General features: G+C 39.8%; 1 protein-coding gene across 1 annotated transcript in view; it reads left to right on the top strand.

Moving 5' to 3' along the window:
• Nucleotides 1–20704, top strand: part of ARID5B (AT-rich interaction domain 5B) — a 368024-nt gene that overhangs the window by 142948 nt on the left and 204372 nt on the right. The window contains exon 4 of the mRNA XM_040361996.1: nt 13230–13460. Coding sequence (XP_040217930.1) covers nt 13230–13460 — 231 coding nt within the window. The remainder of the gene's footprint in view (nt 1–13229; nt 13461–20704) is intronic.

The following is a 20704-nucleotide window of genomic DNA, read 5'->3' as shown; positions in this document are numbered from 1 at the left end:
GTACTGTATATTTTCCGTAGGCAACGCTTTAAAAGCCCCCTACAGGTAAGTTTAATGTTATGGAGGAGGTCTGGTGCGATAATTATTTCTCTCACTGGAGCATGTGCAGTGATATGTAACGTGTGTTGTAATCGCCAGTGTTCGTTCTTGGGCACCCTCGACGTGCATTTACATTCGTATGTGAGTGACCCTAAACATTATTGGGGGGATTTTATGTGCTTGGGTCTCTCTCTTTTTTGTCTATTAAAGTCAGACAGGATTGGACATCTTTGTTTGAACTAGATGGACATGTGTCTTTTTTCCAGACTATGTAACATCACACAAAGAAAATGTTGCCATAATTTTTTTTAGGTGCATTTTATTTCAGGCCAATGAATGATTGAACTTGTTCTGGTACAGTTTAGGCTTTATGCACATAGAAGCCATAGGCTGTTGTGTGAAAAATGAATATGTATGAAATCTGTTTCTGTTTTTTTGTATTTTGACACTGCAGTTTAGGATAAATGAACTGTGTTTTTGCAAAGGTGCCCCCTGACCCACTGATGCTCTTTGTCACTGCTTCTTCCTCTGCTTATGGGTACAGGGGAGCATGTGATAGTGTGTATGTCTAATTGCCAAGTCTGGCACTCTGGCATGTCTAATAGAGGGACATCACTGTTGCCCCTGAACTACATCAGACAGGGGGTTCTGGTGCCGGTTGTGATAAGAGGAAGAAGTTTTGGGAGAGCACTAGAGAGGTATCAGTGAGTGGTGGGTCCCTGAATGGGCCAGGTAGCCCTGAATGTGCACGGTAACCTTGTGTCTTTAAACTTGTGTGATAGCATGTAATTGTCATTAGTAACATATACAGTGTGCTGTCATAACAAAATATCTCAGAAATAAAATATGTTAAATCCAGTAATGCAAAACGAAGCCTGCACAAGACATTACATCATAATTGCATGTCTTGTTGTAATTTAGCTTTTGCCTTTTGGAAATTGTTTGCAGGGTCATAGACAAACCACATATTCATATGTGTCATTACAGAGAACTTTGCTATAGTCTTGCTCCACAGACACTCTTTCCTGAATTCGTTTCTTAACCCTTCTTTTTTTATCTACCCTGTAGTTGGTTTGGACTGCCATTTATGGTGAATTCATATATTTAGAAAATATGTAAAATGTAATTTATTGCCGTTACTTGATTCAAAGGTGTTGCCTTTGGTAGATAACTTTAAATGCACATATTAAAAACTGAGCAAGGTAGCCAACCATATTCCTAGTTTTAGGAAAGGTGGTATTTGAAGAAAAATTCAGTTTTAAATTGATTTCGGTCAGCTCATCTTGTCTTTGCTTTGTTAATATAGCTTGCTATTCTTGTGTAACAAAATTCTGTTAAATAAAAAATAAAAAAATACCCTCAGTTTAGTATGATGTTGATGCCAAATGCCAAGATTGGTAGTTATAGAAAGTGACTTTAGACACCTGTTTTTGTTCTGCAGAATTCCGTTTAGAAGCCTTTAGGCAATTGAATGAGCTTGTGTGACAGAAAGGTAACTTTACAGATTTGGAAATTTGAAATTGTTAGTTGATGGGATGTCTTACTGATCCAAAAGGCTTGAAGCTTCAGTCTTTGATCAGGAGTAAGTATGCAGATCAAGGTCTCACTTGTTGCATAATGTTGGGTCAGTGGATCAGCAAAAACGTATGTCAAGCATCTGCTTGATAGCCAGGCAACTAGCAATTTCACAAAATTTTTTGCAACGGCACACAACAAAAGTTTTGGGGTGCCTGCCTTTACACGCACATGAACTTTAAAGGCATCCCAGTCTTAGTCTGTATGGTTCAATATTGATTTGGCCCACTCTTTGCAGCTAAAACTGCTTAATCTCTTCTGGGAAGGCTGTCCACAAGGTTTAGGAGTATGTCTGTCTGTGAGAATTTTTGATCATTCCTCCAAAAGAGCATTTGTGAGGTCAGGCACTGATGTTGGATGAGAAGGCCTGGCTTGCAGTCTCCGCTCTAATTCATCACAAGGGTTTTCTGTTGGGTTGAGGTCAAGCTTCTGTGTAGGCCAGTCAAGTTCCTCCACCCTAAAAGTTTTTATGTACCTTGCTTTGTGCACTGGTTCGCATTCATGTTGGAACAGAAAGCAGCCATCCCAAAACTGTTCCCACAAAGTTGGGAGCAAAAATTGTCCAAAATGTCTTGGTATGCCCATGCCTTAATTGAGTTCCCTTCACTTGAACTAAGAGGCCAAGCCCACACCATAATCCCTCCTCCGCAAAATGATTTGGACCAGTGCACAAGGTCCATAAAGAACCACCAAGTCACAGATTGTTCTTGTTTTTTTTTCTACAGTTGAATGGCTCTAAAGCCGCCCAATTACTTTTACAGGCAATGGAAGTGGGTCTCCCCTCAAACCACCGCCTGTAGCATTTTCCAGGCTCTCCATTCCCACTAGGGAGCCAAAGACCAATGCATCCTGTGGCATGGGGTGCACTGTAAAGAGTGAGAGAAACTTCCATTCCTTTCCCTCCTCTGTGACATTAGAAATGGGAAGTGACAAGGATTTCGTCACTTCGATTTTGTCACTTCCGATTTCAGTTTGTTTATAAGCCATTACCGGCGTGTAAAACGCTCAATCAGACCGATCACTTGGCCCATATGACAAGTGCTTGTAAAAGGGTATAAAAAAATACAAGTTTTCCTTTCATTCTTAAAATAAGCTATCGCAAAATGATGAATCGATTCCGCCTTTGATAAAAAAAAATTCTCAACATGTTGTGCGCGTACAGTATATGGCTAAGAGGTCTAAAGCTACTGTTTTGGTGCTTTTCTTAACTCAGGACAATGCTAGTTATAGCTCTAAAGCTACATAGAATAAAGCTCTGTCATATAACTACTAGGGTTGTCCCGATACCACTTTTTTAGGACCGAGTACAAGTACCGATACTTTTTTTCAAGTAGTCGCCGATACCGAATACCGATACTTTTTTTAAATGTGTCCCCAAATGCAGCCATGTCCCCCCCCCCATATGCAGCCATGTCCCCCACATATGCAGCCATGTCCCTCTAGCCATGTCCATCACATATGCAGCCATGTCCCTCTAGCCATGTCCCTCACATATGCAGCCATGTCCCTCTAGCCATGTCCCTCACATATGCAGCCATGTCCCTCTAGCCATGTCCCTCACATATGCAGCCATGTCCCTCACATATGCAGCCATGTCCCTCTAGCCATGTCCCTCACATATGCAGCCATGTCCCTCTAGCCATGTCCCTCTAGCCATGTCCCTCACATATGCAGCAATGTCCCTCTAGCCATGTCCCTCACATATGCAGCCATGTCCCTCTAGCCATGTCCCTCACATATGCAGCCATGTCCCTCACATATGCAGCAATGTCCCTCTAGCCATGTCCCTCACATATGCAGCAATGTCCCTCTAGCCATGTCCCTCGATGCGGCGGCGCGATGCGGCGGCAGCGGCGGGGGGGGGAAAGGGGGGGGGAGTATTCTATTTAGGTATCGGGGGTATTTGCGCGAGTACGAGTACTCCCGCAAATACTCGGTATCGGTACCGATACTGGTATCGGTATCTGGACAACCCTAATTTGCTAGACAATTCTCTATTGATTTACTGCATTTGTGAATGCATAATTGTCAATAGCCCACTTCCAAAACAACTTTTATCTTTGAACATTTGTGCTTAGCCCCAATAGTTCACTGTTTTGTAAAATTCCAGCACTACATGGGACATTGAAGGGTTAAAAATGGAATAGATGTTTTTTTGGAGGCTCTACCTTTAAAACAGTTTTGCTTTATTGTTGGTTTCTATGAATAGAAAAGCAGAGACAAGTCAAAGTGTCTTTCAAAAAAATAAAGTTTGTGTTTTGTATCTTCCTGTGGCCTGTACAGAAGCCATTTTGGGGCGAAAAAGTGTTGGCGGTAGGGGAACCTGTCATTTTGGGTAGTAGTTTATTTTACTTATTGATCTAAAAATGTCCAGTGGCTTGATCAATATTGAACAAGTGTACCTGGTGCTGCAGGAGCACAAAAAGATAACAAGTGGACTGCAATTCTAAAAACAGGAAGAAGTCCCTTGGCAAGATATCCAAAATCTATCCAGATTAGGAGAAATTTTCAAGATCATAACAAACGGCCACCGGTGAGTACCTTATAAAAAAAAAAATTAGAATCAGCTTGCAGTGTGACTTGACAAATGTAATGTGATTTTTCACACACAAATGTCAGAATTTTTCCCTTTCAGTAGATATTTGCATGATTTATCGGTAGTGTACTGGCCATAGAGTATTAATAGGACTTTCGTTTACTGCAGCATGTACAGATTGGTGGCAGGTGGCTTATTGTGATTGTCAAGGATTACCTTACTGGATGCAGTGTTGACATTTTGTGTTTTATTTCATAAAGGACATTTTAAACACATTTTGTTTTTAGTACATTTTCACTGAGTAATAAAGAGGTACTAATGTACCCCATTAATAATATTCCTGGGAGGTGTGGATATCTGTGAGCTCCTCTTCCAGATTCTTCTGTTTCCCCCACAAACCTCCACATCTCTTTTGTGGGAAAGGATGTGAGCAAGAGGTTATGTTCCTCAACATCATAAGGTGTCTTGCAAGGGGGGGGGCACTGATTTTTGCAAGACACCCCCCCCCCCAATGTTGTAAGGCATGTGGTCTGGTCTGAAATGGGGGGGAGCTTGCTGACTTTCCCTTTCTGACTATCTAGGCTGCATCTCTGGATAAAGATAGAATATTATTGTGAACCCCACAGCGGGACAGTGCGCAATTTAAGAGTATAGGGTTCCCCCTATTATTCCAAATAGACCCTTATCCAGGAATGCAGCCTGGTTTGCCTGGAATGGCTGGCTAACGAACATGTCCGCCCCCCCCCCCCCCACACACACACTCACTTTCCTGTATCAGACCAGGCCACATGCCAAAGCCACCCACTCTTTGCAAGGCACCTTGCTGCCACGTTGAGGGAAAAGGGCCTCTTCCCTACATCATGTCCCCAAATAAGGAAGTGGGGGTTTGTGGAGGGCAGCGGGTCCCCTGTTATCTGCACCCTCCCGGGCATGGGTGCCCTTATTACTCATTCATAAAGTGACAAAGTAAATAAACAAACACAGTTTTTAAAATGTCTTTTATGAAATAAAACACAAATACAGTACTTACCAGGTCAAAAATACTAGATAAATTTACATCAATTACCTCATCCAGTGAGGTAATTAACATCAATCATGATATCCAGTGGGGTAAGCCACATCAATCACGGCATCTAGTGATGTAATACATTGCAATCCTAAGGACCCTGTACATGCTGTAGTGCTGCTGATGATAACAAATTAACATTTTTGTCAATACTGACGGCAATCATCAACCAAACTTGGTCAATGTAGTCACCCAGAATTCTCGGCTGTATGTTTAAATTCCCACATGCAGGGATCTTGTCATTTAGCAATGAGAGTGTGGCATGTACAGCCCAACCTAATTTGTTCACCATTGACTTTAGTGGTGTTTGGATTTGGGTTTAGTTTTTTTCTGATATGGGGCTTGTTCAAGCGAACTGGTCACAAGTTAAACAGAGGCATATTCAAGCAACATTCCAACCATAGCATGCAGGAGAGACAAAAAAGAGAGAGAAACATAGGGAATATAAGTATAAGTAAATTACTTGGCAAAATTTAGGCAAAAAAATTTCTGACAGGAAGTATTTAGCCATATGGTCTCTGATATGCAACACACACCTTGGACCTTTAAGGGATGTCCACTGGGTTTGTTTCTAAATGTGGTGAATGCTATTTTTAGGCTGGGTTCACACTATTGCGAATTTGATGCGGGTACCCCTCCGCATCCAATATGCAATAGCAGATTTTTACCGGCTCTCTATTGAGCTGGTTCACATATCTCCACTGCGGCTCCAGTGCGAATTTGCACAGGAGCCCAGTGTGTCAAAAATTCGGGCTGAAATCGGACCTGAAACAGTGAAAGGGGACGCACCAGATCGCATGCGAAGATAGTGTGAACCCAGCCTTAAATTTTATAGGCATCTTTTTCATGCACGTAATTGTGTAGCATGTAGGTTGCCTTCACAAAATTTACAGCATTTGCATGGATTAATGTAGAAGTCTCTATTTATAGGCGAGGATGCCAACAGTGCATTTTACCCGATGGCACAGTCCTTAGTTAAAAAATGTGCTTCTCCTTGGCTCAGGCCTCTCTGAGAATAGGGGCCAAAGGCTTCATCTCCCACAAAGAAAATGTATATGCTGGCTCATTTGTCCAGGCTCATGGTTTATTTTGTTCAAGATTCCGCAAATTTTATTCAAACACCTGCCAAATGGTTAAAGATGATCGAATCACTGCTGCTACTATATGATCCCACATCAGTGTACATAAATCACTTGTCAGCATCTACAACAGCCAGAAGTATCAAAGTGAAATACTTTTTGTAAGCTAAGAACCTGCTTCCACTGCACAGCGGCATCACAATCTGAATGTGTTTTCATCAGCTGCCTCTAAGCAATTTGGAAAGTTGGTTAATTACCAGAACAGGTCATCATTCTCCTGCCACTTTGCTTGTGTAAGCATTACAGCCTTCTGCAAGTGGCCTTCAATGTCGATTGAACAATATAGTGTTTGTTTGACTTGGCCCAGGTGGAATTTAAAATGCATCAAAGAATAGAATATCCTGTAGCTAGAAACTTGGAAAATAATATTTTAATCCTTAAAATTAAGATTTTGCAGGCTCATATTTTCTATTTTCAGAAGAGAAAGCAACTTTGACGACCATGTATTCTGTTTAAGGAGGACAAGAAGGAATCACTGGCTGAGGCTGACACAGATGGCACTGTGGAGCATTTTCCAAAGAGTCTGACGGCAATCTCTGCAACCACAGTGAATGTGTCTGTGGAGCACAAGAGGAGCCAGGCCTGTCAACTTCGAGGCTAAGCCATAGGCCAAGGCCTGCTCCAAGATGATTAGCAGCTAACCAAAACCAGTGTCAGAAAGGCAAGAATCGCCTTGTTAAATACCCTAAACAAAGTCATTAAAAACTATGGAAGAAACACAAGAAAGTTTCCTTGCAATGACCCTTTGTCCCTTTACTCAGAGGTTCCAGAAGATAGAGATGGCACTGCCCATGAATATGTTTACGCTAATACAATCATACAATCCAGATGCACCCCAAAACACATTGCATGTCAACCAGCAAATCGCATCCATCACTTGCATCACCAGTACCTACATACAATTATCCCTAGATGACATGAGAACAATCCTTACAGACCCCACCCTCATGGCCATACTACTCCACTGCTACCCCATCATATTTTCTACACCACCCCCAACACATCGCCCACGTTCCTGTGGTAAATGCCATTCTTACCATGTCCCAACCACCTTAGGAAAAGGAAATTAAGAAACCCCCTCTAAACAGGATTTCCAGTTACCTCCTTGCATTATGCTGTTGCTTTTTAGACTTTAATATTTTGTATTCATATGTTATGCCCTGCTCACATGGCCATCAGAAAAAAAATGTGTTTCTGCATTAGGCCTTGTTCACATGGGCTTCAGTTTTTGTTGTTTGTTGTCTGGAGTGAAATTTTATGTATTTTGAGAAAAATGTAAAATGCATTTTCACCAGTTATGTATGTGACTTTTATATTACAAATGAATAACATTCTAAACAATGCAGACAATACTCAACTGTTTACTATCTACTATTGCTGTAAATACTGCCATCCAGTTTGCTGTGTCCTGCAGTACAAAGTCTGGTCGCTGCATTTCCAGAAGTTTATGAAAGCTAAAAAAGTATATATATGAGTTATTTGTATAGAATTCTATATACAGCGTTATGACTGCGCTGAGTAACTCCTTTCAGACATCTATAAACATGTGTCAGGTTGGAGGTGGGCCTTTTTGTGTGCTACCACATATATACAATAGGTTGTTGTTTTGTTTCAGGAGCTTCTTCAATTGTATGCTTGCAGCACTGTGGCTGAACAATCGCACCCCTGACAATAACACTGTACTGTGTAAATATATTGTCAAGATTCACAAACCTTTTACAAGTTATACTTCTTCCTCAATTAGCCAATCGGTTAAAGTGGTTATAGAGCCTAAACATTTTTTACCTTGATGCATTCCTTATATTAAGGGAAAAAATATTTAGGCATAGGTTTCTCCTCTCCCCCTTCCCTCTTTTACTTGGCAGAGCTGTAATTTTAACCAGCGCTGTGCCTATCTGCAGCTCTTTTCTCCCCCCTCTTCCTGGTCTCACTGGCTTTTAAAGCCGGTGATGAGAGAGCAGGTGCTGGGGCCAACTCCCGCTGGCTGAGAGCGAGGCTCGGGAGTGTGCCCACTTGTGTGCCCCCTTTAAAAGGCTTCTTTCTGTGGGGGTACCTGGCAGAGAGGAGGAGCCCAAAGCACCGAGGGGGGACCTAAGAAGAGGAGATTCAGGGCTGCTCTGTGCAATGCAGTAAAGGTGTTATTTTATCTGCACATTACTTGGTAATAAAAGTAAACTGGAATGAATGGAAAATTAAGGTAAAGTTTCACTTATCTGTGTAAACTTGAATAACTCCTTCACTGCCAATTAATAATTCCCAAATAGTCAAAAAATTTATATAAAATGAAAATAAAAGACGGATTTGATCTAATGATAAATAGGTTGCTTCATACACAAAATTGTGTTCAAACAATTATTAAATATATCAAAATAACTATGAGCCATGCTACCTAACAAATCAAAAATTAGTGTATGTCATACATAATGAGTGTTTGAAAATATAAATAAATCAGTTCATAATAGTGACAGTTTATCAAAGAGTGAATAATTGTGACTTCCACATCCAATCAATCTTTATATGGAACTAAATCACTGTGCTGTCGGTGCCCTCACCTTAGTGGGGTGATATACACGCATGTACAATGACATCCAGCTTGCTTTTCTCCAGTCAGTGTCTCATGCCTGGGTCCTCCTGTAATATAGCCTCCCATTCACTAGGGTGTCATGACCTGTTAGATCTTCCTCCCAGGTTAGTGGGGTACTGATCCCTTTAAGAGCGTCTTACCCATGTACTATTTGAATGCTCCCACAATATGTTAAAAGAGAAAAGATGCCCCAATAGTGAGATTTTGTAAAGAAACTGTTTATTAAACTAAGAAAGGGTTGCTTACATTTGTAAAATCATTCAGTGCATAAACAGGGGTACCGTTCTCCCTGGTTAAGTCACTTCCAGTCCCCAATCCCTCAGGCTTCTGTTATCTCTCAACCCACAACAGGAAAAGGGGAGTGATGTGAGAGGGATAAATAATGAATGCCAGTGGGGGCTAGCGTGCAAGTAATATCTATGCATTTTTATATACTGTACGTTGTGGTATGAATGAGCCCTCAAGGTATATGGTAATTTAGAGAAGAACTCCAGGAATCGCAGCACTTCTAATAGTGTACTGGCCTTAAAGGTAGTAAGTCCAATGAGGTGTATGCCACTTTTATTTACTTCTCACATTTACTTTTCCAGAAGTACGGCACTCTGACATTGGACCTTCAGGTCTCCGATCCTGCAGCTGCAGAGTCATTTGCAGCAGCCAGTGTGCCCACATCCCCCCTCCTCTCCTCTTGCCAATTCACAAAAGGCTTTTGTGGTGTTATGTAAACATATTCACAAAATACTAAGGGCCAGATCCACATACATCTGCGCTAGGCGCAGTGTATCTAAGATACGCTACCCTGCTGTAACTTACTGTTTTGTTTGAATCCACAACAATTCCGTGCCGTAAGTTACGGCGGCGTAGCGTATCTGTAGCGGCGTAAGGGCGCGGAATTCAAATGGCTGTGATGGGGGCGTGTTTTATGTGAATACGTCGTGACCCGACTTAATCAAAATTTTTATTTTAACTGCGCATGCGCAGTCCCTGGGGGTATCCCAGTGCGCATGCTCGAAATTAAACCGGAACCAGCCAATGCTTACTACGGTGACGTCATTCTACGCAAATTCCTATTCGTGAATGACTTACGCAAACAATGCAAAAAATTCAAAATTGTACGCGGGAAGGACGGCCATACTTAACATTGAGTACGCCACCATATAGCAGCTTTAACTATACGCCGGAAAAAGCCGAACGCAAACAATGGAAAAAATGCGCCGGCCGGACGTACATTCGTGGATCGACGTAAATAGATAATTTGCATACTCAACGCGGATTACGACGGAAACGCCACCTAAAAATTGCACGAAGACGTACGCCTGTCGGATCAAGCCGAGATGCCGTCGTATCTTGTTTTGAGGAATCAAAACAAAGATACGACGCGGGAATTTTGAAATTACGCCAGCGTATCAATAGATACGCCGGCGTCATTTCTTTGTGGATCTGCCCCAAAGTATTCTGTGAATAGACTCCAGACCAAGCTCTGTAAAAAAATGGATAATATATAAAATTGAAAAACTTTTACATACACTTTGTTGAACGTAATCCCTTATAAACCATCACATTTTTAACAGTCCTGCAAGTCCTAAATTCTGGACAGCAATCTTACTAGAATGGCAGGAATACTTTTTCAGCATTGTGAACCACCCATGTAAAAGCTCAGAAACTTATAAGAAATGCCCAATCAAAGGAAGAAAAATGCCAGAAGCACAATGAATAAGATCAATAAAGATCAGTATAGTTGTTTTTATTTTGTTTATTATTCCTCTAGCATTTTTCATCTTTTGGTTTGATCGACCCTTATTACCTACAGCCGTCTATCCAAGATTTCTTCAATCTCTTAGAAGCAAATTTTCATCTTTGTTTTTTGGTGCAGAGGTTGGGAAATTTTGTTATCGTTACTATAAAACACCTAAGATGCAATATACTGCATAAGCGAAAGTTTTTGACCCCTTAATGCATAAAACATTGATTTCTCTTAAGATCCAATATGTCTCTTGCTAGCTGCTCTGTACTTTTATATCATGTTTTATTTCATATTTTTGGATTGTTACTTGGAAATCTGGAAAAAAGAGAACATTCTGTTTTCACAAATGAGCAATGTTTCGCAGACTCCTTAAAAATGAAATGGCAGTGCCAAGATGCAAAGTGAAAATACTTTTCATCAGTTTTTTTTTACTATAACATTTGCCATAAACCACATGAAACACTGGTGTTGAATTTGTTTTATACTTAAAAAACTAAATTATGTTTACTTTACCTGTTTTTGTTCCACTTTCTGATAGAGTGTAGGACCACCAATTTTGTTAGCATTATATAACCACTTGCTTACTGTGCACATATACCCCCTTCCTACCCAGGCGAAATTTCAGCTTCCGGCACTGCGTCGCTTTAACTGACAATTGCACGGTCGTGTGATGTGGCTCCCAAACAAAATTGACGTCCCTTTTCCCCCACAAATAGAGCTTTCTTTTGGTGGTATTTGATCGCCTCTGCGTGTTTTTTTTGTGCTATAAACAAAAAAAGAGCGTTAATTAAAAAAAAAACAATATTTTTTACTTTTTGCTATAATAAATATCCAATTTAAAAAAAAAATCGCAATAAGCCTATAGTGACTGGTTTGCGCAAAAGGGGTTAACCATTAGGGGGCGGGGAAGGGGTTAAATATGTAGCCTAGTGAGTGTTCTAACTGTAGGGGGAGGGGGGTAACTGGGGGAGGTGACCGATCTGTGTCCCTATGTACAAGGGACACAGCATCGGTCTCCTCTCTCCCTGACAGGACTTAGATCTCTGTGTTTACACACAGAGATCCATGGTCCTGCTCAGTTACTGGCCACCAGGCACGCGCATTGTGTTCCAAGTAACGCGGCAGGTGCGCGCGCCGCCGGCGGTGCAAGCGCCCCCTAGCGGCTTTAAAAGACGAGGACGTCATATGACGTCCTGTCGGAACAATTTAGCTACCTTGCCGCCGTCATTTGACGGCGGCTGGTAGCTGAGTGGTTAAAGAAACTTTACATTCTACATAGTGGTCCTATTTTAATTATTCCTATGTACGTTTTTTGTAAAGTGTAGTATAAAAGAAAAATACTTACCCGTATAACGTAAAGTAAAATGGGGAAATGTATATTTAATTGGTGACTTCAGTTTGGCCTTTCTCAAGAAGTGTGATAAACTTTTAACAAATATCTGCAAACGTGTCAGTCAGTGAGGCTCAAGCATAAGCATAGTCTGTTCAATTTTTATTTCTTGATAGAGTTATTTTTTAATGCTCATTAAAATTGGAAATACATTTTTTTTTTTCTCTTTTTGCAAAGCTTTTTTAAAAAGTTTAGGTTTACATTTGTCTAAAACGCTGATGTTTGATTTATACACAAAGTTTAGATCACATTTGGCTAAGATTTAAAAACTACACCAATGAACACAGGAGAGTTGTACCCAAGATTGCTCCTGAATTTGAGTAAAACCTCAAGTAGCTTTTTTTTTTTGCATTTTATTCAATGTATTGTAGACCCCTCTCCATCTGTTGGAAAGAAAAAGGAATGTTTAAATGATTTTCCAGTTAGTAATTTTTTTCTTTCCAACAAATGGAGAGGGGTCTACAATACATTGACTAAAATGCAAAAAAAGCTACTTGAGGCTTTACTCAAAGTGGATGTGCCTTGAGTAAATAACCCCCATTGCCTACTACATCTTCTAGGCTAGCTTACTAGAAAGGGCAAATTAATAGGATCTAATACATCTTGTTTGCTTCCTTTCTGACCACATACATAATATTTACTTGCAATTAACTGTTTTTTTTTTCTTGGTTACTAATAAATGGATATATTCTAGTACATGTTGTTCTGCCAAAATTGTGTTTGTTTTATTGGATGCTGAGATGACTGGTTTAAATTGGCATATCTGTGTACCTAAAATGAAGTCTGCTACAGCTGACTGTGTTTTATTTTAGGTGGCATTACTTTCAAATGTGCGTTGTGCTTTATTTTGCATACATTTTGGAAATTCTTACCAGTTTTGCCATCTTGACATATAGAATGTTTGTATAGAGGTTCCCAGGTGCTTCAGTTTTATCTAAAAGCCAAACGACCATACTGTAGTTTGTCTTCTGTCTGCACTGACCTAGATTTTATGTATATGTTAGACTAAGCTCATGGCATTAGACTGATGTTAATACATTGATGCTCTTTACTAAAAGCAGCAAGATATATTGTTGCTGTGAACATTATACATGTATGCACATAAATTTTATATTGACTGCCGATAGCCATCTGAACTGATATTTTTATTTTGCAGGAGAGGATGAAAATGAGGGTAACGTGATGGTGCTAAGCTATCCCCAGTATTGCCGCTATCGTTCAATACTGAAACGCATACAGGCCAAACCTTCTTCAGTTTTGGCGGACCACTTTGTTCAAGCACTGGGGGGCATTCCAATCATCAACAAGAGCACAAAGATCCTTTACTGCCGGGATACATTTGACCACCCAACTCTTATCGATAACGAAAGCATTTGTGATGAATTTGGTAAGTCACAGTTCAAAAAGACAAGTGTAATAACTGCTGTATTTTTACTTGCTTTATGATGATGATGTTCGTATTTTAGGTTTTGTCTGCGATTGCCACCAGTAACAATGAAATTGGTGATTACCATAAGGCATACAATGGAGACACTCTACTAAAGAAGTACAGTGTGTTCATTTTACAAAATAAACTTTCACTTTTGTGATTAAAAATATAGGAACATTTCACTTTGCAATTAAATACTCAATGACATGCAAGTAAAAAAGATTTTTCCCTTCATTTGCTACTGCCAGCCTGCTCACTTAAGAAGGTGACACAACTTTGTCTGTTATAGTTAAGGAATACAATCGTGTCATACACCCGCCTATAGTCAGATAATTACACAGTGAAGAAACAGCAACACAATAAGTCTTCACCTCTGTTCTCTCCTCCTGTTAGTATGTGTGCAGACAGCAGACTGTGATTGACTTACTGGTACATACCTTTCTCCTCTCTAAATCCAGCCATAGACTATTTAAATCATGAATGGGCAAACTAAAAGTACCTAAGGCGATCCATTGATCAAGTTGGGTACAACCAGCATGTAGGATTTTTAGGATGTGCTTGCCAGCGGCTTTAACCACTAGCAGTATTACTGTGCTCTCCTGGCAGGGAGTGCTCCCTGCAACCCACCCATCCCACGCCGGGAGAACACAATAGCTCAGTGGGAGAGATTCCCCCATCAACACTATCTGTGTTGATGGGGGAATCAATCAAATTTCCTTCCTGATGCCCATGGTTGCTGGAAAGAAAATCCTATCATCTATGGCCTGAGGGTGGTGTGGTGTAGGATGTTGTATGTAAAACTGCATTTAATTATTTTTAAAAGAATATACAACTGCATCAAATCATGGTTTTTATATCTGCCTTCTGTTCTGTATTAATATTAATAGCATATAAATAAATAATACACATACATTTTTGCTGTATTTAGTCATAGTATACATTTTTATAGCATAAATTAGAAATGAGTCTATAGAAATGATACAGAAGAACGTTTACTTATCTTGAGCTGTACCTGGTTTAAAGTGAAATTTATTTACTAGATTTTTGTAAGAATTCACTTTCCAACCATATTTTCTGATCTCTAATAGAGAATGTGTGATTTTATATGTGTAATCCACGTTGTAATGCTGAATGTTCAATTTTAGAATATGATTTAAAAATATTGATTCCCCTGACTGTGAGCTGGTACAACATGCCCTTGCATAGTTGAAACATGATTATATCTAGCATGCTAATTCTCCAAATAATTGGTGAAGTACTCATGTATGAATGCCAAATGATATTATTAAATCTATTTATAGAGTTCTGTTTTACAGTTACATTACCTGTGATTAAAATGTGATGGGGTTATATATATATATATATATATATATATATATATATATATATATATATATATATATATTAGGGCTGTTACTGATTAAAATTTTTGTGTTCAATTAATCTTTTTTTTTTTTTATCGATTAATCGACTAATTTCGATTAATTAACCCACATACAGATACAACTACTTTTAGCTGATCTCCTTGCATTGCAACTCTGCATTAGTCAGTGGTAAATGTGGTATACACTATATACAATCACTCGACACTAGTTGGTTTCCATGACTTGCCCCCCCATACCGTAATATCCACATCTTCCCCCCCCCATACCGTAATATCCACATCTTCCCCCCCCATACCGTAATATCCACATCTTCCCCCCCCCCCCATACCGTAATATCCACACCCCCCCCCCCCCCATACCGTAATATCCACATCTCCCCCCCCCATACTGCAAGAATATACACATCTGCCCCCCATACTGTAATATACACATCTGCCCCCCATGCTGTAATATACCCATCTGCCCCCATGCTTTAATATACACATCTGCCCCCATACTGCAAGAATATACACATCTGCCCCCATGTGTACATTACAGCATGGGGGCAGATGTGTATATTCTTGCAGTATGGGGGCAGATGTGTATATTAAAGCATGGGGGCAGATGTGTATATTACAGCATGGGGGGCAGATGTGTATATTAAAGCATGGGGGCAGATGTGTATATTCTTGCAGTATGGGGGCAGATGTGTATATTAAAGCATGGGGGAAGATATGTATATTACAGCATGGGGGGCAGATGTGTATATTACAGCATCTGCCCCATGCTGTAATATACACATCTGCCCCAATGCTTTAATATCCACATCTGTCCCCATACTGCAGAAATACACATACACCGGCTCATCAGTATAAATGAAGCATCTGCCCCTATACTCCAGGAATATATACATCTGCCCCCATAATGTTACCACACACAGGATGGTTGTCCACTCTTACCTGACTATACATCAGGCAGGCAGACCCGTCCGCAGAGTAGCTGATGGACACGTGCAGTGCGCAAGGGAAGATGATACAAGCAGGCAGGCGGGTGATGATGACGTCAGCGCGCCGCTACTCAGCTGCCGCCAGGTGGACCAAGATGGCCGCGGCTCCGGAGCTAGGCCGAAGCCGCGGCCTTTCCTATGGGCGAGACCGCGGGGCTCACTCCACGGATCTTCCTCGATCAAATTTTTTTTAATCGATCAAAGAAATTAACGATTAATCGACCAATTAATCGTTCATTTCCGCAGCCCTAATATATATATATCCCAGTTCAGACCAAAAGTTTGGACACACCTTCTCATTCAAAGAGTTTTCTTTATTTTCATGACTATGAAAATTGTAGATTCACACGGAAGGCATCAAAACTATGATTTAACACATGTGGAATTATACATAACAAAAAAGTGTGAAACAACTGAAAATATATTTCATATTCTAGGTTCTTCAAAGTAGCCACCTTTTGCTTTGATTACTGCTTTGCACACTCTTGGCATTCTCTTGATGAGCTTCAAGAGGTAGTCACCTGGCGCAGCACTCCATCACTCTCCTTCTTGGTCAAATAGCCCTTACACAGCCTGGAGGTGTGTTTGGGGTCATTGTCCTGTTGAAAAATAAATGATGGTCCAACTAAACGCAAACCGGATGGAATAGCATGCCGCTGCAAGATGCTGTGGTAGCCATGCTGGTTCAGTATGCCTTCAATTTTGAATAAATCCCCAACAGTGTCACCAGCAAAGCACCCCCACACCATCACACCTCCTCCTCCATGCTTCACGGTGGGAACCAGGCATGTAGAGTCCATCCGTTCACCTTTTCTGCATCGCACAAAGATACGGGGGTTGGAACCAAAGATCTCAAGTTTGGACTCATCAGACCAAAGCACAGATTTCCACTGGTCTAATGTCCATTTCTTGTGTTCTTTAGCCCAAACAAGTCTCTTCTGCTTGTTGCCTTTCTTTAGCAGTGGTTTCCTAGCAGATATTCTACCATGAAGGTATGATTCACACAGTCTCCTCTTACCAGTTCTAGAGATGTGTCTGCTGCAAAAGGTGGCTACTTTGAAGAACCTAGAATATGAAATATATTTTCAGTTGTTTCACACTTTTTTGTTATTTATAATTCCACATGTGTTAATTCATAGTTTTGATGCCTTCAGTGTGAATCTACAATTTTCATAGTCATGAAAATAAAGAAAACTCTTTGAATGAGAAGGTGTGTCCAAACTTTTGGTCTGTACTGTATACCATATTAATCGGGCTATACTGCGCCCCGGCGTATAGCGCGCACCCCCGAACTTGAAGGAAGATTCCTGCAAAAAAAAAAAATACTTAGTTTGGATGCCCCTCGTCAATGTCTTGCCCATCGTCCATATATGATATTTCACTTGACTAGTTCTGAACAAATACAGTGTGTGTGTGTATGTGTGTGTGTGTGTGTATATATATATATATATATATATATATATATATATATATATATAATGTGTGTGTGTGTGTACATGTCTGCAATCAGTTGATTTTCAGAGGTTAAGCCGGGCATGGTTGCCTTTTGAAGTGGGTGCAGTAAGGACTGTTTTTGCATAGCCTGTGTCCCAGGGGAGCAAGGCTACCAGTGGTGGTTTAAAGCCACCCATTTATCCTGTTGCTGTCATTGACACTTTTCTGTTTACATTACAGGTTGTAACGTTGCATGGTCATGTTTTTTGCTCTCCCTACATTTATTTTTATTTTTGTTGGTGGAATAGTGTACTGTGTACTTTCAGTTCACCCAAACTTAGTCCATACATCTGTAATCAAATCTTTTTCTAGCTGTTGGTGCTAGGTGTACTGACACAAAGTTGGCAAACTATGCCTTTTAACCTCCACCACTAGTCTTGGTGTATCTTTTATGGTTAACATGTTTATTCGTATTGGTGTGATATTCATATTGCAAGTCAATTGAGGTAGAAGGAGATGCAAGATATTTGGCCTGGGGGACAGGAAGTATAAATCCAGTTCTGGGTGTAGATTCTTACAATTAAAGGAATTCCTGGTCATTTTAAGCAGACAACTTGAAGTTGTAGAATTTTTAGGGGGTTGTAAATTTTCCTTTACATGTAAAACTTGGAAATTGCCTAGACAAACTAGATATAAAAGTAGCTGAGATGAAGAAAAGTTGAATATGTTAACCTTCTAGTTTAAAATTGTTACATTCACTGGCTCTTGTTTTAACAAATCGATATGCTAATGAATTTAGAATAATTCAAAGGGTGGGCCTTTCATTTATAACTCCTGTTTAATATAAAGATGTATACCTTCAATTTAAACAGGTTATTCCTATGGTTTGTATTAATTTTTGGATTCTAAAAGTCCTGTTGAGTGCTTCCTGCTCCACTTTCCTATGGAGATGTTTACAAAATGTATACTGTTTTATTTTTTATTGCCATTTTTAATTTTAGGAAATGATTACACTGTCAGATGCTTAATGTACGTGTCACTTTTTTAGATCTCCCCTAACTTTTTACTATATATTCACAACAATAAGTGAAGATGATCTTTCTAGTGTGCACACAGCAATGAAAGTGTTTTTTATTGGTGACAGACAGGTTTTTGTTGCTGTCCACATCTTCGTATGGAAATATTTTTATTTATTTGTCACCAGGACAGAAATCTCCCAAGCAGTAACACAGACTACAGTAAAAAATAACTGATTTTGATTGGAATTCCTCTTTAATCCTTAAGAAGGTGGCTTGGCCTGTCCATCTAAAACACATGACCTCAGAACACCAAGTTTCCAAGCTCAGTTCACAATGTCCTACTCATATACATCTTTAAACCAAGGTGTGTGATTTTTTTTTTTTCCCCCCTCAGCTCAGCCTCATTTCTAAGGTGCAATAAAGGCCCTTTTTTAGCTCTACCTCACATTGATGCAATAACTTTAGCTAGCCATACACTTTTTTAATTATTTTGTTCAGCTGAATAAGAGAAAAATTTACAGATTAATAAACCACATGGATAGGGGTATCTCTATTGCAGTAAAAAAGGGGGTTAAAACTTCCGCGCTAGGACTGGGTAGATGAGCTGCTGCCCCCTGTGTGGTCTCTCAAGGAGGAACCTGTTAGAAATAGGTAGAGTAAATGTGCAGGGTAGTGGCGCTGCTAGAATGTGGTGTTAATATATCCTTATATTCAATCCCGCTCTTGTGGTGCATTTATAATTTCTTTTTGCTACAGAAGGGGAATCTCTCCCCTGAGCAGGTGGATGACCAGTCTATGTCCCCTCTGCTGTGCAGAACGGACACAGTCCCACTCTCCTCTATGGGGAAATCGAATGGAAACAGACTGCCTATCTGTTTCCATCCGATCTGCCAGATGGATGAAAAATAAGACCACATCCGTCTGTTTTTGGTGTCCAGGATCGGATGGCGGCGGGTAGATGTGTGCGCTGACACCCTACGCTCCATAGAGAACAATGCAGTGTCCTATAAGATCCACGTGAAAAACTGACCGGCAGACCTGATCGTACAGCCCATGTGAAAGGACGCCAAAGGTGAACTTATCCCTTAAGCCCCGCTTAGGCTACTTTCATGAAGCTGATTCTATTCCAAGAAATTTGTCTGCATTGGGGAAAAAAAAATATTTACCATGTTTTATTTTTATATATAAATATAATATTTTTTTTTGTCCATGGTAAATAATGACTTTATTATTAAGGGCTACTACCATTAACCAAATTAGCAAGCCCAAGGAAACAAATTGAATGTGCATTTTCTCCCCCACATCCACTGTTAAGTATCATGTTCTTGTATGATCCATAAGCTGCCAGAAGCAATACAGCATTTTTCGTTAACTTCACAGGAGGAAGTAATCTTTATTCATTTCCAAACTCATTTCTGCATGTTGCAACTGCAGTCCTCTCTGGTTACGTTGTGATAATCATGTAGGAAACATATTTATGAAGTATTTACGGGTAAGGAAATCACATTTCAGTGGTCTGCACAGTGATATTGCTGTTAATAGCAAAAATATTGTTTACAGTATTGTGCAATTTCTGTCTGAAGCTTTGAAATGCAAATAGAAATGTCTTCCCTTTTATTTACTGGTACATTACTTAGAATGACTGTTTCTGCATACTTTAGGCATGAATAATTCCTTTCACAAAATGACTGTTTCAAAAACCACATTTGCTTCTCATTTTGTTTCTCAACACCCACTCATAATAATTGTCTTCATGTAGCTTTTTTCAGCTCTTGTGTTTTAGAATATTTCAATCAGAGAGCTGGTAGATCTGATCATTTTGCAAAGAAAATATTTTTGTAATTAATACAATTTATTTAATTACTGTTCGTTGGTTAACATTAGAATACTAGAAGGATTACTGTGAAAATCTGATGGCTAAATCGCAACACCTGTAAACAAATATGTAAATTTAAAATTTGAGTAAATAGGCAAAGTGATGTTTCCTCTGCATGGCTGGAAGCCTATTGAGTCCATGTAAGAATAAAGAACTCATTGAGCTCTCAACTGACAGAATTCTGCTAGAAAATAAACATTATACTGCTTGTATTTTAACCCACTTCTATGACAAAATAAGAAACCTCCTTAATTAGTATGCTTCAAGCTGGAGCCACATTCAGCTGGACCTTTCCTTCAGTTTTTTAGACCTCGTTCACACCATACATGCATAAAAACTGTACAGATTTGCCTTGCAGAGACATGAGTTTGCATACATTTTCATGCAGGTTTCAGTGAGTTTGTATGCAGGTTGACATCAGTTTTCATGCATTTCTATTATGTGCCTTGTTTATACAACAATGTTGAGGTCATGTTGGTGTTTTTTCCACGCAGAAAACTGCA

This window comes from Rana temporaria, chromosome 8 (genome assembly GCF_905171775.1).
Source record: "Rana temporaria chromosome 8, aRanTem1.1, whole genome shotgun sequence".
NCBI lineage: Eukaryota > Metazoa > Chordata > Amphibia > Anura > Ranidae > Rana > Rana temporaria.
The sequence above is the reverse complement of the archived record's forward strand: the minus strand, read 5'-3'. Positions and strand labels throughout refer to the sequence as shown.